Genomic DNA, 15,495 nt, shown 5'->3' with positions numbered 1-15,495 from the left:
ATATAACAAAAAATTTAATCTAGAAATAATACTTGACTATTTAATCATGACTTTATACCTTGATATGTATAATAAAAAAGTATAATGGATATACACTTTACTACAAAAGTCTGAAAAGAAAGGATCCAATTACTTCTTAAAAATGTAGTTTTATGTCAAAAAAATATTAACGATAACTGAATACTTATTTAATTGGGGCACACATGATTCCTCGCCTTTCCTCGTTCTAGGAAACACAGTTCATATTTCCAACTGTTCAGCAGTGTATTGGTAAATAACAATATGCAATGTCTGTCTCCTCCACCCCTAACCCACAATTCCCCCCTCTTCTGCCCCCACTCTTCCTACATCATCCTTACCCCTTTCCCACTCCTGCCCCCATTTCCCCATTTTCCTGCCCCTCCCCCTCTCCCCTTCCTCTACCCTCTCGTATTTTCTCTCCCCCCCTTCCCCATCTGCCATCCCTCCCCACTCTTCCCTCTTTTCCCTTCTCTCTCAGCCCCCTTTTCCCCGTTTGGCCTCCAAATTCGAATAGACATTTACATTTTAATACTTAATTTACTTTCACTTTCAAGAGAAGAAATCTAAGGACTCAGACTGCCACCTTTTACCAACTTTGTGGGGTGAGTGGGGGGGGGTTACTACTCAGCCTTACTTCCTCTTTATAGAACGACCCCTACAGCTTGTGTCCGGCCCGTACCGCAGACCATCATCCCTGCAAAGTTGCGTAAGGCTAGCCCGAAGCATCTGGCCTTCAATCTTAGACAAACATACATATATTCTTCTCTCTTATAGATATACAGTACTGTAAATTGCAATTGTCTTTAGTTTTAAGGAAAACAAATATAAAAATTCGACAAAACCTAGCTAAACCAATCCCAACCTAACCTAACCTAACCTAACCTAACCTAACTGAGTCAGTAATTCATGTTCCTAACATAATATATTGTTATTTATATTGAAGCCTTACAAAGAGATCTACATGAACTCCACAAATGGTCAGAAGACTGACAAGTGCCTTTTAATATTGACAACTACAAGACCTTGCATGTAGGGCATAACAACCCACGCTACAACTACCATATTAATAACATTACAGCAGATTACCGAAGAATAGGACCTTGGAGTCAAAATCACTGAAAGTTGCACAACAGGGAGGAGCAGCAGCCAAAAAAGCGAACCAAACCCTTGGAAGGAAGGAAGGAAGGAATTATCAAGGGAAAGCGCCAAGCCATTACGACTATATAGCACTGGGAAGGGGTCAGGATAAGGATTTGGGATGGGACGGGAGGAAGGAATGGTGCCCAACCACTTGAACGGTCGCGGATTGAACGCCCATCTGCATGAAGCGAGACCGTCGCTCTACCGTCTAGCCCAAGTGGTTGGGTACCCAAACCCTTGGAATGATCAAGCGTACCTTTGACTTTAATTCAAAGAAGGTAGTGGTTCAATTGTATAAATCTCTCGTACCATTTGGATTACTGAAGAAGACCACACCTTCAGAAGGACGTAGCTGCTCTGGAGAAAGTTCAACACCAGGTAACAAAAAATAATTCCAGAGCTAAGTCAACTTGCAAATCAGGCTCGGTTGAGGGTCGCGGGGCTAACAACACTGCAAATCAGGCATGACGGGACGGATCTCATTGAAACTTTTATAATGCTAAACAATTTGGAGAATGTTGATCCGGACAATTTCGTCTAAAGGTCAGATATAATACAAACAAGGAGCAACGGTGTTCAGCTCAACACGCCACAGTGTAGGACTGATAACAGGAGATGGTTTTTCACCCACAGGGTTATAAACCCATGGAACCGCCTACCCGACGAAGCCGTAAATGCCAAAACTCTGTTAAATTCTAAAGTCCAATTAGAAAAGGTCATCAAGGCAAATAGGGGGACCTTCGACAAGCCACCGGCTTCCTGTCCTCGTCGGACCATTAGTGTTAGTGGCCCTCAGGAAAATTCAGGTAAACAAGAATGCACGAATTTGAAAAGAATTATTTGAATTACCAAAAATAGCTGTACTTGTTAAGCAAACCTGGTCTTGATTACTAAGCCAAGTAGGGTGGTTCTGTGTACATAGTCCTTATATTAGTGGTAATTAACAGGATTAGTTGTTACTTTCACTCCTATATCAAGGGAACGATCTGTGTAAGATGTACTGTATGTCTTTCTGGTACCCACTCCTTCTCCCCTCACTCTCTCACCCTCTCCCTCACCCTCTCCCTCTCTCACCCTCTCCCTCTTCCGCTACTTCTACCCCTCAAACCTCTTTCGCTCCCTCCCTCCCTCTTTTCATCTTCCCTCTCCCTCACCCTCCACTTTTCCCATTTGCCCTCCCTCCTCTCTTTGTATTCCTCCGACCCTCCCTCTGATTTTATCCCCCATCTCTCCTCTCATTTTCTTTAGACACCCTTCTCCTCTTTCTCCGGCTTTCCTCTCATCTCTAACTTCCTTCTTCTCCTCTCTCTCTCTCTTTCTCCCCCTCCCACTGTATTCCGTTCTAACCCCTTCTCTTTCTCTCCCTCCCCCTCTCTTTCTCTCCCTCTCCCTTTCTTTCTCCCCCATCCCCATTCTTCTCCCCCTCCCCCATTCTTCTTCTCCCTCCCCCCTCTCTTTCGCTCCCCCTCGCCCACCGGTCTGCACCTTATCACAGCAACGTGGACGAGAAAGCACTCTCAGCCATGGAGAAATGTGATCTCGGAGCAACAAAACACAATATTACTAGTCGTTCCGCCGATGGAATATATAAAGACTCTCGACCATGAAGGTATAGAGTATACAGAGCATTATATAGAGCTCCGGTGGTCACTAATGGGCGGTTATGGCCATCTTGCCCTCGATTGCTTTTAATCCGGTGCATTACAGTTCAAATCACTACGGGCTCATCATTACGGGTTAGGTTAAGTTAGGTTAGGTTAGGTTAGGTTAGGTTAGGTTAGGTTAGGTTAGGTTAGGTTAGGTTAGGTTAGGTTAGGTTAGGTTAGGTTAGGTTAAGTTAGGTTAGGTTAGGTTAGGTTAGGTTAGGTTAGGTTAAGTTAGGTTAGGTTAGGTTAGGTTAGGTTAGGTTAGGTTAGGTTAGGTTAGGTTAAGTTAGGTTAGGTTAGGTTAGGTTAGGTTAGGTTAGGTTAGGTTAGGTTAGGTTAGGTTAAGTTAGGTTAGGTTAGGTTAGGTTAGGTTAGGTTAGGTTAGGTTAGATTAAGTTAGGTTAGGTTAGCTTGTTAGGTTTGATCAGGTAAAACAGTGCTTTTTTACAGGGGAATATATTGTCTTTCAACTAAGAGCATATGACATTCCTAAGTTACTTTTGCTCTATTTATTGGCTCACTTTTAGCTATTTTTTTTGTCGTGCCTAATGTGCAGATTATGTTATGTGAGCCGATCGGGAGCCGGTCGGCCGAGCGGACAGCACGCTGGACTTGTGATCCTGTGGTCCCGGGTTCAATCCCGGGCGCCGGCGAGAAACAATGGGCAGAGTTTCTTTCACCCTATGCCCCTGTTACCTAGCAGTAAATAGGTACCTGGGTGTTAGTTAGCTGTCACGGGCTGCTTCTTGGGGGCTAAGGCCTGGTCGAGGACCGGGCCGCGGGGACACTAAAGCCCCGAAATCATCTCAAGATAACCTCAAGAAGATGTTGTAAACTTCAAAGTAAAATCCGGGCACAGGTCATAGGATTTTAGACGAGCAAATCCAACGAAATTCGGTTTTGAGAAGACCTCCGAGGCCCAGCAATAGTTGTGAAGATCACGTGTAGTAAAGAATGTGTATTGAAGATTGTATATATATATATTAAAGATAATGAAGATTATGAATAGTAAAAATATTTTTTTAGCAAGAGAGCCTCACTATACATTATACACGCTTGAGTAAGGCTTGCGTGTGAAGAGAATCGTTTGCAGTAAAGTTCGTGTAAAGTGAGGAGTGTGTTGTGAAGATTCTCTCTCTCTCTCTCTCTCTCTCTCTCTCTCTCTCTCTCTCTCTCTCTCTCTCTCTCTCTCTCTCTCTCTCTCTCTCTCTCTCTCTCTCTCTCTCTCTCTCTCTCTCTCTCTCTCTCCCTCTCTCTCTCCCTCTCTCTCTCCCTCTCTCTCTCCCTCCCTCTCTCCCTCCCTCTCTCCCTCCCTCTCTCCCTCCCTCTCTCCCTCCCTCTCTCCCTCCCTCTCTCCCTCCCTCTCTCTCTCTCTCTCTCTCTCTCTCTCTCTCTCTCTCTCTCTCTCTCTCTCTCTCTCTCTCTCTCTCTCTCTCTCTCTCTCTCTCTCTCTCCCTCTCTCCCTCTCTCTCTCTCTCTCTCTCTCTCTCTCTCTCTCTCTCTCTCTCTCTCTCTCTCTCTCTCTCTCTCTCTCTCTCTCTCTCTCTCTCTCTCCCTCCCTCTCTCCCTCTCTCTCTCTCTCTCTCTCTCTCTCTCTCTCTCTCTCTCTCTCTCTCTCTCTCTCCCCCTCCCTCTCTCCCTCTCTCTCTCTCTCTCTCTGTTACTGTTAACATTATTAATGCTAATAAAATTATTATAATTATTAAAATGATTATTAATGATGATAATAATTAGCCCTTATTAGACGCTAGGGCAAAGGATGTACGTATATACTGTACATATATATATTTATATATTGACAAAAGTTACACCAGGCTTTACCTCTGACATTCATCGTTCTATTCCATCACAGGAGAGAAAAAGGGGAATATGGGAGGAGGGGAGACAAAAAAGGGGAGAGGGAGAGGGTCCGAGAAGAAGGGGAGAGGGTGAGGGAAGAGGAAAGTGAATTGGGGAAGAGGGGAAATCGAGAATACCACGGTCACCTTGAGTCGCCGGGCTCCACGTTGAAATGTAAGCAAAAGGATGCGACAGTGGCCTTAAGAAAACGAACTTTCTTGAGTTACCCATCGATGCCCCTTCTGTCAGCATAGAAAATGAGAATCAAAACCAATAACCGGAATTAAATTACCTGAATATTTAAGGGGGTATTTGGATGAAAGATAACAATGAGAGAGAGAGAGAGAGAGAGAGAGAGAGAGAGAGAGAGAGAGAGAGAGAGAGAGAGAGAGAGAGAGAGAGAGAGAGAGAGAGAGAGAGAGAGAGAGAGAGAGAGAGAGAATGAAAGCGAAAGAGAATGAAAGAGAGAGAGAGGGAGAGGGAGGTGAGAAAATAGAGGGCGGACATTATATGAACAATAAAGATGCAGAGGGAAGGGAAAGGGGACGGAGAAAGCAACGATTACTTTCCCCCCTCGCCCCAGTCACAAGGTAGACGAGGGGAGGTAAGGGATGGCCTCAAGGGGGACTGAGTGAGGGGAGAGAGAGAGACAAAGACAGCGAGGAGAGGGGAGAATAAGGGGAGAGAGAGACAAAGACAGCTTGTGAAGGGGGGCTGTGGGAGGGGAAGGGAGACAAAGATAACGATAAAAGAGGGAGATGGGAGAGGGGGTAGGGGAGGAAGGAGGGGGATGACGATAAAGACAGTATGAAGATATAGGGGGGGGGAGGGAAAATGGGGGGGGGGGTTAAGCCAACGAGGAATGAGAGAGCAGGAAGGAGCACAATATAAGGGGAGGGGGCAGGATAAGGGGAGGGGGCAGTATATAAGGGGAGGGGGCAGGATATAAGGGGAGGGGGCAGGATAAGGGGAGGGGGCAGTATATAAGGGGAGGGGGCAGTATATAAGGGGAGGGGGCAGGATATAAGGGGAGGGGGCAGGATATAAGAGGAAGAAGCAGGATATTAAGGGAGGGGGCATAACAGACGGTGACGGGGCAGGATAAAAGAAGATGGGGGCAGAATATAAGGTGAGGAACCAGGATATAGGGTGAGGGAGCAAGTATATAAAGGGGAGGAGGGGCAGGAAATAAGTGGAGGGGGCAGGATATAAGGGGAGATTGGCAAGATTATAATTATTATTATTATATTATATAAGGGAAGGAATGGGGGAAGGATATGAGGGTAGAGGATATAAGGAGGATCTTCTTATCCTCATAATCCCTCCCAAGTGTTGTATAGCAATACTGGTTTAACACCCCCCCCCCTCATAACTATTCACCCCCCCCCCATTCTCTCCAGCCTTCACAACGTCTCTAAACTGATGTGCTAAATTGCTCGAGCCTAGCCTTCCCAAGGCACCAACCAACAGAAAACGGGACATCACGTTAATTTGGAGCGCCACTTTGGGTTTTAGTAGCTCAGGTTATATCTTTAGAGATTTAATACTTAAGTGTAAATAAGTACAATTCCTGACTGTCATACATAGTACATAACTGCACTTACGGGGCTGTTACATTTACCTCCCCATTCTTGGAGGACGGGCTGATCTTTAGTGGGGGTTATGCCTCAAAATGTAGAATTTGAATTTTGATTTTTGAATTTGAATTTTTTTGAATTTGATGTACTGTTCGAGAGGCCGCCGGGTGAGGCTTATTGTTCCACGTACTTCATGGGGGACTCACATATTGAAGGATAATTTACAATCTTAAATTATATTAGATATGGCTGGATGCTTATTTAAATATATATATAAATATATATATCTACGTTTCCTTGTTTCTTTAAAATAGTGAGTTTTTTTCATTGATTAATGCGCTATTGCACTTAATGTCTTCCTCCAGAGCATCAGATAACCTGGTTAAGGAAATTCTACCTGACAACTTGTGTGAATTGACAGGGATACAGGACCCCCACTATACGGAATGCTACACGAAATGGGGTGCCATGGCAGACCCAGCACTCAGACCAGCCATGCCGAAAGCCAATAAACAATCCAGTTGGGACAGCCCCATTGTAGACAAAGAAGCCACAGCTTTGCTGGAGACAGTAACAACCCCCAGTGATCGTGCACGCCTCACAGCTGTGCAGGCTCCCCATGCATGGGGACTTCCTTTTGGCAGTCCCTATGTCTGCGACAGGCACACGTCTTGATCCGCAGGAGCTCCGTATTGCAGTCGCTCTCCGTCTTGCTGCCCCTATCCACACTGTTCACAGGTGTATTTGCGGCGAGGCAGATGCTGACGAATATGGATTGCATGGCCTGCACTCTGGGAAATCTGGCGGTTGGCACACTAGACACGACGAAGTCAATGACATCATTAAAAGAAGCCTTGCCTCTGCCCAGTGTCCAGCGGAGAGAGAGCCCCACAACCTACTGAACCGTGACTCTGTTAGCTTTGCCGGCTGACCAGACGGAATCACACTGCGTCCTTGGAAGGGTGGTAGACAGTTGGCGTGGGACTATACTTACGTATCCACCCTGGCAACCACATACATCAACCTCTCTGCCAGCCAAGCAGGAGCCGCGGCGACACACAGAGAAAGAGACAAGTCAGCCAAGTACAGGCAATTAGATCATCGGTACAACTTCGTTCCAATAGGATCTGAGACCTTAGACCCCTCAGACGCATTCATAAATTTTTACCTGCTGTTCATTCACAACGGGAATTGTCTTAAATATAAATTAATATTATAATATATTAGCATATTGCTCATATATAGGCCTAGGTTAGGTTAGGTTAGGTGTTTACGCTCTGTTGGCGATTTTTTGTATTTGTAGTACGTGGGTGAAGCATTTATAGCGTTGTGGTTCGAACAAAAGTCGTCAGTGAAGCACTTGTTCCGGAAGTGTTCGAACGTCAACAGTTGTGAGTCGTGTGTAAACCGTTTTCATTCATAAACAGGGGGTTTGGCGGGTGCATGGAATCACTTTTGGGTCTTTGTTTGGAGGACGGGCTGGACTCACAATTGAGGACGTCCGAACACTTCCGGAACAAGTGCTTCGCTGATGATTTTTGTTTGAATCACAACGCTGTAAATGCTTCACCCACGTACTACAACTACCAGCCCGTCCTCCAGACAAAGACCCAAAAGTGATTCCATGCACCCGCTAAACCCCCTGTTTATGATTGAAAAACGGTTTACACACGACTCACAACTGCTGACGTTCGAACACTTCCGGAACAAGTGCTTCACTGACGAATTTTGTTCGAACCACAACGCTGTAAATGCTTCACCCACGTACTACAAATACAAAAAATCGCCAACAGAACCTAACCTATGCCTATATATGAACAATATGCTAATATATTATAATTTTATTTGTATTTAAGAAAATTCCCGTTTTGAATGAGCAGCATGTAAAAATTTATGAATGCGTCTGAGGGGTCGACCGCTGGATGTAATGGACATAGTCGAGGACGGGTTCTTAATACACAGGATGTTAAAATTGACGAATGTGTCTTTGGAGGACGGCCGCTGCTTTAACGAGTCTGGCCGAGGGACGGGTCCAGATCTAGTCGAAACGGATTAGAAATCAGAACAGTGAAATCGCTTCAAGTTAAATGGTGGTCCATTTCTTCACAGTGATGCCTAATAAAAGACGTTGGAACTTGCCAAAGAGTCAACAAACCAGTATGGTAAGAGACACCCATGTGTTCACAAGTATGGTGTTTATAGTTTCGTGAGGTATTGCCCACGTCCCGAACATTATATTTCGAACATTTGAAAAGATAAACAACGCCAGAGCTAAGGTTAAAGGGTAATGGATATCTACGTTTAAAATAGTTCCCAATACTGGGGTTGTTGGTAAACACGGACTGAAAATTTATTTGTTAACAAGAATTTGTTAGAAAATTACGAAATTCCTTTCTAATATACTAGCCAACAGTACCCAAATATGGAAATTTAACATTGTGAATATTTTTAGGTCGATCTCGAACCCATTGTTGATGTGACGACTTATATTGAATTTTGTAACTAGCTCATCAAGATTGTAACTTGCTTAGCTAAATGAATTGTGGGGTTCAGTCCCTGAGCCCATTATGTGCCTCTGTAACCCTTTCCACTACCGCCCACAACATGGGTATGGGGTGCATAATAAATGAACTAAACTAACTAAAACTTTAAGACGTGCGGGAACTTTGACAAGAGTAGTGTAGCGAGCATATTAAACGTTACAGTAGAAATTTTGTATTTAAGAATTTCCTTCGAATTTTATAAAATACTTCGTTTGGGAAAAGGATTTGATTAAACTATTCATGTAAGAACTGAACTTGATTATCAAATAGTTTATAATTCGATCAGAGATTGAAAGCTCTATTTAGTAAAGTTTCAATTGTGTAAAGTTTGTCTACTTTAGAAATCAAATTTAAGTAATGTAAAACTAATCTAGTGAGCGTTGGTTTACGGTGAACTGAAGTAGAGAACTGACTACTAGTATTAGTAATTATTGCTTCAAGGAATACTATCGTTGAATTTTACTCAATTTCGTAAGTAAAAGTCACAAGACTGTAATTCCCAAGAGTAAAATGTGTAATTACCTAAGTGATTTAGAGGTATACTGGATGAGAGCTACGCTCGTGGTCTCGAGTCCTGTTATTTAGAATCATTTTGGTCGATTCCTGTTATTATTTGTAAGATGTAATCATATTACCTCTTTTTTTTTCTATTTTCTAGCTTTGGCATATTTAATGCCTCTAGCCTCGCCTCGCAACTCTTTGTTTTTCCGTTCCGGAAGCTATTTTGAAGATGTCTTTGCATCTTTTCCAATTTATTGATGTGCTTCTTGAGATATGGTCACTATACAACTTCTGCATATTCCAGTTTTGGTTTCACAAAAGTTATGAACAGTTTCTTTAATATTTCACAATCCATGTAGTTAAAAGCGTGTGTATGTGTTTGTGTATGTGTGTGTGTGTTTGTGTATGTGTGTGTGTGTTTGTGTATGTGTGTGTGTATGCGTGTGTGTGTTTGTGTATGTGAGTATGTGTATTCATCTAGTTGTATTCACCTAGTTGTGCTTGCAGGGGTTGAGCTCTGCTCTTTTGGCCCGCCTCTCAACTGTCAATCAATCAACTGTTACTAAGTACTAACTAATTATTTTTCACGCACATACACACCTAGGAAGCAGCCCGTAACAGCTGTCTAACTCCCAGGTACCTATTTACTGCTAGGTAACAGGGGCATCAGGGTGAAAGAAACTCTGCCCATTGTTCCTCGCCGGCGCCGGGAATCGAACCCGGGGACAGGATTACGAGTCCCGCGCGCTGTCCACTCAGCTACCAGCGCCCCTGGTAAGGGGTGTGTGTGTGTGTGAAATAAAGTACACATGAAAATATAATAAAATTATATCTAGATTGAAAAATAGGTAATACAGTATACAAAAAGATGCACAATACGTAAGTAGCCTAATATCAATCAATAACCTTTACTTCATATGTGAAGTGACGGTAAAAGTATGTAGTGGGAGAATATAAAAGTATATTAATTGTCAAAGTACAATATTACTTAGCGTTATTATTATTATTAGCGTTTCGTACACACTAGAATAATAACAAAAATTGTTGTCTTACCTTTAGGTCAGAGTATTGATCAACGCATCCACCAGAACGGAGAGAGGTTCATCCCAGACGTTCTTGTAGGGTCACTGACGTCACGCTTATCCACCTCTCTCATTGGCTAATAGGATCACTGTCGTCATGATTATCAACCTCCCTCATTGGCTATTAGGGTCACTGACGTCGTGCCTAGGTCACAGTTTCCTAGTTAGCCTAGTTTCACTGGCTAACAGCGTTACTAATAGCAGGGTTATCCACCTCTCATTGGCAACAGGGTCACTGACGTCATACGTTATCCTCCTCGCTCGTTGGCTAATAACATCTGCCTTTCCAGTCGTCCCATTGGTTGAAGACGCTTTAGTTACACTGCCGTCATGCTACTGAAGATTGAAGACTATTCAAAGACGCCCTGAAATAACCCATTAGAATCCATCTCAGATGTTTTCCTGAATTGATCTTCTTCTGTTTTTCTCGTTGTCTGGGTCAGTGACGTCAAGGCTCAACAGATCTGTCGGCCTTTAACAGATATTATTGCATGAAAATTGAGTCAACAGAAAATTATATACCTATTGGTTGAAAATGAAGTAGAAATGAAATATAATGAGGAGCCGTAAACCTGTAAAATAATGTTTCACTATCCCATTTTACTTAAAAAAAATAATAAATACTTTAAGGCAATTAATTATTTGCCGTTCTTGGAAGTTGCTATATTATTCAAGTGATAGCGAGTTAAGGGGATTTTGTACGTTAAATATTAAGACTCTCTACACTGCTACCTCTAGATATATTTCAGCAACTTCAGTAGGATAAGACTCCTTTCACATAGATAACTTATTCGTATTATGTAATATATATCTACATTGTCAGTCATATTTCTGAGGTGTGTGTTAAGTCGTCCAGTAAAGAACCTACTTGAGATGCCCATAATTAGGAGCATTACCGTTTTCTGTAATAAAATGAATAATGATCAGTATGAATAAATAAATCTTAAATGTTATTATTACTAATATTTTTTTATAATCAATAATGTATTTTAATTTTGCCAGGTAAATAAATGTTAAATGTACGACCATTTTTCTCAGTAAAGATATTGAATTGTATAGGACCAAAGGCGAAGTGACGTCATATCCGGTCACTCTCCCGGCCGCCATGTTGTCTCCGTTGTTATTCAATCCACGTGGTGAGCTTCTTGTATTTAATCGAGTTTAATCGACGTTTCTCGACATACAAATGGTGCAGGAATATATCATAATTCTCTCCTAGTGAAGCAAGAAGGAGATGATGGCCTTAGGACTGTTTACTGCTAACTGTGGCAGGAGCTTAAGGTATATATTTACCTGGATTAATCTGAGGGCCGTTATCTTTCTAGTAGCCTCAAGGACAGGAAGTTACCCATAACGAGTGATGTGAACATCGATTGTTAGGTTTTTACCAGGATTATAAGATTACCTTGAGGTGGTCTCCAGGATCAACGTCGAGGTGGCCCGGTCTCTGACTAGTACCGTACCTGTTGACGGTCTGGTCTATCAGGCTATTAGATGTCTACTGGCAGCCTCAATTTCTGTTCCAACTCGTATTATGGTGCTTGAGTTCTCTTAAAACAATACTTTATTGAATTGCTGTTGTAAGTATAACAATCCCCCACCCCCACCCACCCATTTGTATGAAATTATTCATTTTATTACTAGAACTAACGAGGGTCGAATAATCTAAGCTAACAAAGCCAATGTAAGCTACCTTAACCTAATATGGCGTCCATCAGCCCGCCAGTCAACACCACAGGTGGCAGTAAGGTCCCCTCCAAACGTCGTTGTTGTTATAGATTCAGCTACTCGGAACAAGTTCCAAGTAGCACGGACTATGGTGAGCCCGTAACTTACCCGGGACAAGTAGCAGGGGCTATGGTGAGCCCGTAGTGGACTTACCTGGCACAGGAGCGGTGCTGTATGCCCCTCCAAACATGCTACAGCTTATTTTATACCTTGACTAAGTTAATATCGAGAATAATACCGCACTCTGCTGTTTTAGGATGGATATTTAGTCCTGGAGTGCTTGGATGTTTGGTACTAGTGTGTGTGTGAATGCGATGCAATTACTATAGCAAACTAGGATATCGTATCTCAAGTGATTCGTCTGTTTTCAAAACCAAATTACTCTATCACAGGAAAGACAGACTTTATCATTATGTTGCATGATAAATTTAAACATTGAAATGTGGTGTTTAAACTAGGCTTTCCACAATTCCCTTACACTCTATTTACCCTAGAGGACAAAATAAAATTCTTGTTATATGTATATATATATATATATATATACAGCTTCATTAAAATAATTTCATAGATAATCTCAGCACAATCTTAAAATTTCTTTACATAGCGAATTAATTAATAATTTTTAGGATTGGTTACCGGTATACAATATATTAATTATTTTGTGATAGAAAATAAATGTGTGTTGGACGACTTTCCAATCGACATCCCTAAAAATACTATCAAATTAATATTGTCTTCACTAAAAGATATAATATATGCTTGTCTATGTATATTTTATATGTACACGTAACAACTTCTCGATTATAAGTAACGATTACTTCCCTCTCACCGTGTTTGCATATTTCAGCAATTATGCCAATAATATACCCGGCTTGCCCCATATTTACAATTTACAAGGTAACAAATTAAATAAGTAATTTTCAACAAATCTTTGAGCGAGTAGAGTGAAGACTTTCCCCAATTCTTTCATCCACTTGCTCTGGATAGGAGTGATCTTCTATTCTTGCTTGGCCTTAGGAGGATAGGAGAGAACATAATAGACTCGACAGCTCTCCACGAAGCCCACGAAGCAGACTGCTGCAGTGAAGGCGTACAGGATCTTGTCGACGGGTCCTCCCTTGATGTGTACTGGTAACCCGTTTGGGAACTGTAAAACAGTGTAAAGGTTTTGCGTGCTGACATAAATCCACATCAAGGAGGAATGATGTGGATTTACGCAGTTTAATATATATCTGAAGGATTATTGCACTCATCGACTTCGTCTTATTATTTAAAAAATTAAATCTAAATATTAAATAAATAAATAAATAAATATGTTTATTCAGGTAAGGTACATACATACAAGTGATGTTACATTAATGGATTGATATATAGATAGAGCTAGTACATACAATGCCTAAAGCCACTATTACGCAATGCGTTTCGGGCAAGATTGCAATTCGGGCAATATTGTGTGACAAGGTCGGCATTCCTTAGTTGTAGCCTATGGAGAGGGAGATTATGGGCTCAAATTGACAGTACTGTTGAATGGAAGGCTTGATCTGCGCCATTTTTTTTAAAGATATAAAACTTATTCTTTCTAAAAGATTTATATTGCTGGTTTTTGTCAATTATATAAGAGAGGTGAAGGCCCTGGTACTTCTTTTCATTTTCAAGCTTTAGGTTTTTTGCAGTGCAAAAAGTTGTCATATAATTGTTTTGGGTTTTGTACGTTAACGTATTGTAAAACTGTATTTTATATATATTTTTTAAATTATACGGATATTGTGAAGGATAAGCTTGTTTAGGTCTTTTTGAAGGTAATGACTGGTAACGTAATTGTATATATTTGGTTAGGATAAGTGTTTAGTTTTTATCATTTAAACGGTAGTTTTTTAGTTTTTAATATTAAGATTATTCTTAAGCGATTTACATTTTTTTTAATGTGACTTTGTTATTATTTCGTATTTATAATATTACGGTTAACGAGATTTAGCAAATTACTAAAATTATACATTTAGACTGCTTATTTTAAGCGCATCTGCAGTGTATTAGTACTCACCTAGTTGTGCTTGAGGGGGTTGAGCTCTGGCTCTTTGATCCCGCCTCTCAACCGTCAATCAACTGGTGTACAGGTTCCTGAGCCTACTGGGCTCTATCATATCTACATTTGAAACTGTGTATGGAGTAAGCCTCCACCACATCACTGCCTAATGCATTCCATCTGCTAACTACTCTGACACTGAAAAGTTCTTTCTAACGTTCCTGTGGCTCATTTGGGTACTCAGTTTCCACCTGTGTCCCCTTGTTCGCGTACCACCCGTGTTAAACAGTTTATCTTTATTTACCCTGTCAATTCCTCTGAGAAATTTGTAGGTAGTGATCATGTCTCCCCGAGCTCTCCTGTCTTCCAGTGATGTGATGTGCATTTCTCGCAGCATTTCCTCATACCTCATGCCTCTTAGTTCTGAGACTAGTCTAGTGGCATACCTCTGAACTTTTTCCAGTTTCGTCTTGTGCTTGACAAGGTACGGGGCTCCATGTTGGGGCCGTATACTCTAGGATTGCTCTTACATGTGTGGAATACAAGGTTCTGAAGGATTCCTAACACAGGTTCTTGAAGGCAGTCCTGATGTTAGCCAGCTTTGCATACGCCGCTGATCTTATTCTTTTGATGTGGGTTTCAGGAGACAGGTTTGGTGTGATATCAACTCCTAGATCTTTCTCTCTGTCCGATTCATGAAGGACTTCATCTCCCATTCGGTATCCTGTGTTTGGCCTCCTGTTTCCACTGCCTAGTTTCATTACCTTACATTTACTTGGGTTGAACTTTAGTAGCCATTTGTTGGACCATCCTTTCAGTTTGTCTAGGTCATCTTGTAGCCTCATACTATCTTCCTGTCTTAATCCTCCTCATAATGTTTGCATCATCAGCAAACAATGAGAGGAACGAGTCTATTCCCTCTGGGAGATCATTTACATATATTAGAAACAGTATAAGTCCAAGGACTAATCCCTGCGGGACTCCACTGGTGACGCCTCGCCAATCTGAGACCTCACCCCTCACAGTGACTCGCTGTCTTCTGCTGCTTAGGTACTCCCTTAGCCAAAGGAATACCTTCCTTTTCACTCCTACCTACACCTTCAGCTTGTGCACTAGTCTCTTGTGTTGTACTGTGTCAAAGGCTTTCTGGCAATCTAAAAATATGCAGTCTGCCCACCCCTCTCTTTTTTGCCTGATGCTTGTTGCCTGGTCGTAGAATTCAGTTAATCCTGTGAGGCATGACTTGCCATCCCTGAACCCGTGCTGATGTTGTGTTACAAAGTTCTTCCCCTCCAGATGTTCTACTAGTTTTTTTTTCGTAAAATCTTCTTCATTAACTTGCATTGTATGCTAGTTAGGGACACTGGCCCGTAGTTCAGTGTCTCCTTCTTGTAT

General features: G+C 41.9%; 1 protein-coding gene across 1 annotated transcript in view; it reads right to left on the bottom strand.

Moving 5' to 3' along the window:
- The window catches only part of LOC123755832 (cytochrome c oxidase subunit 7A2, mitochondrial), a 42,106-nt gene that overhangs the window by 14,384 nt on the left and 12,227 nt on the right, over positions 1–15,495 (bottom strand). Inside the window, exon 3 of the mRNA XM_069300107.1 lies at positions 10,321–13,224. Within this exon, the coding sequence (XP_069156208.1) occupies positions 13,075–13,224 (150 nt within the window). The 3' untranslated portion in view covers positions 10,321–13,074. The remainder of the gene's footprint in view (positions 1–10,320; positions 13,225–15,495) is intronic.

The sequence above is a fragment of the Procambarus clarkii genome, chromosome 43, assembly GCF_040958095.1.
Source record: "Procambarus clarkii isolate CNS0578487 chromosome 43, FALCON_Pclarkii_2.0, whole genome shotgun sequence".
In the NCBI taxonomy this organism is placed as follows: Eukaryota; Metazoa; Arthropoda; class Malacostraca; order Decapoda; family Cambaridae; genus Procambarus; species Procambarus clarkii.
This window is presented reverse-complemented; position numbering and strand designations above follow the sequence as displayed.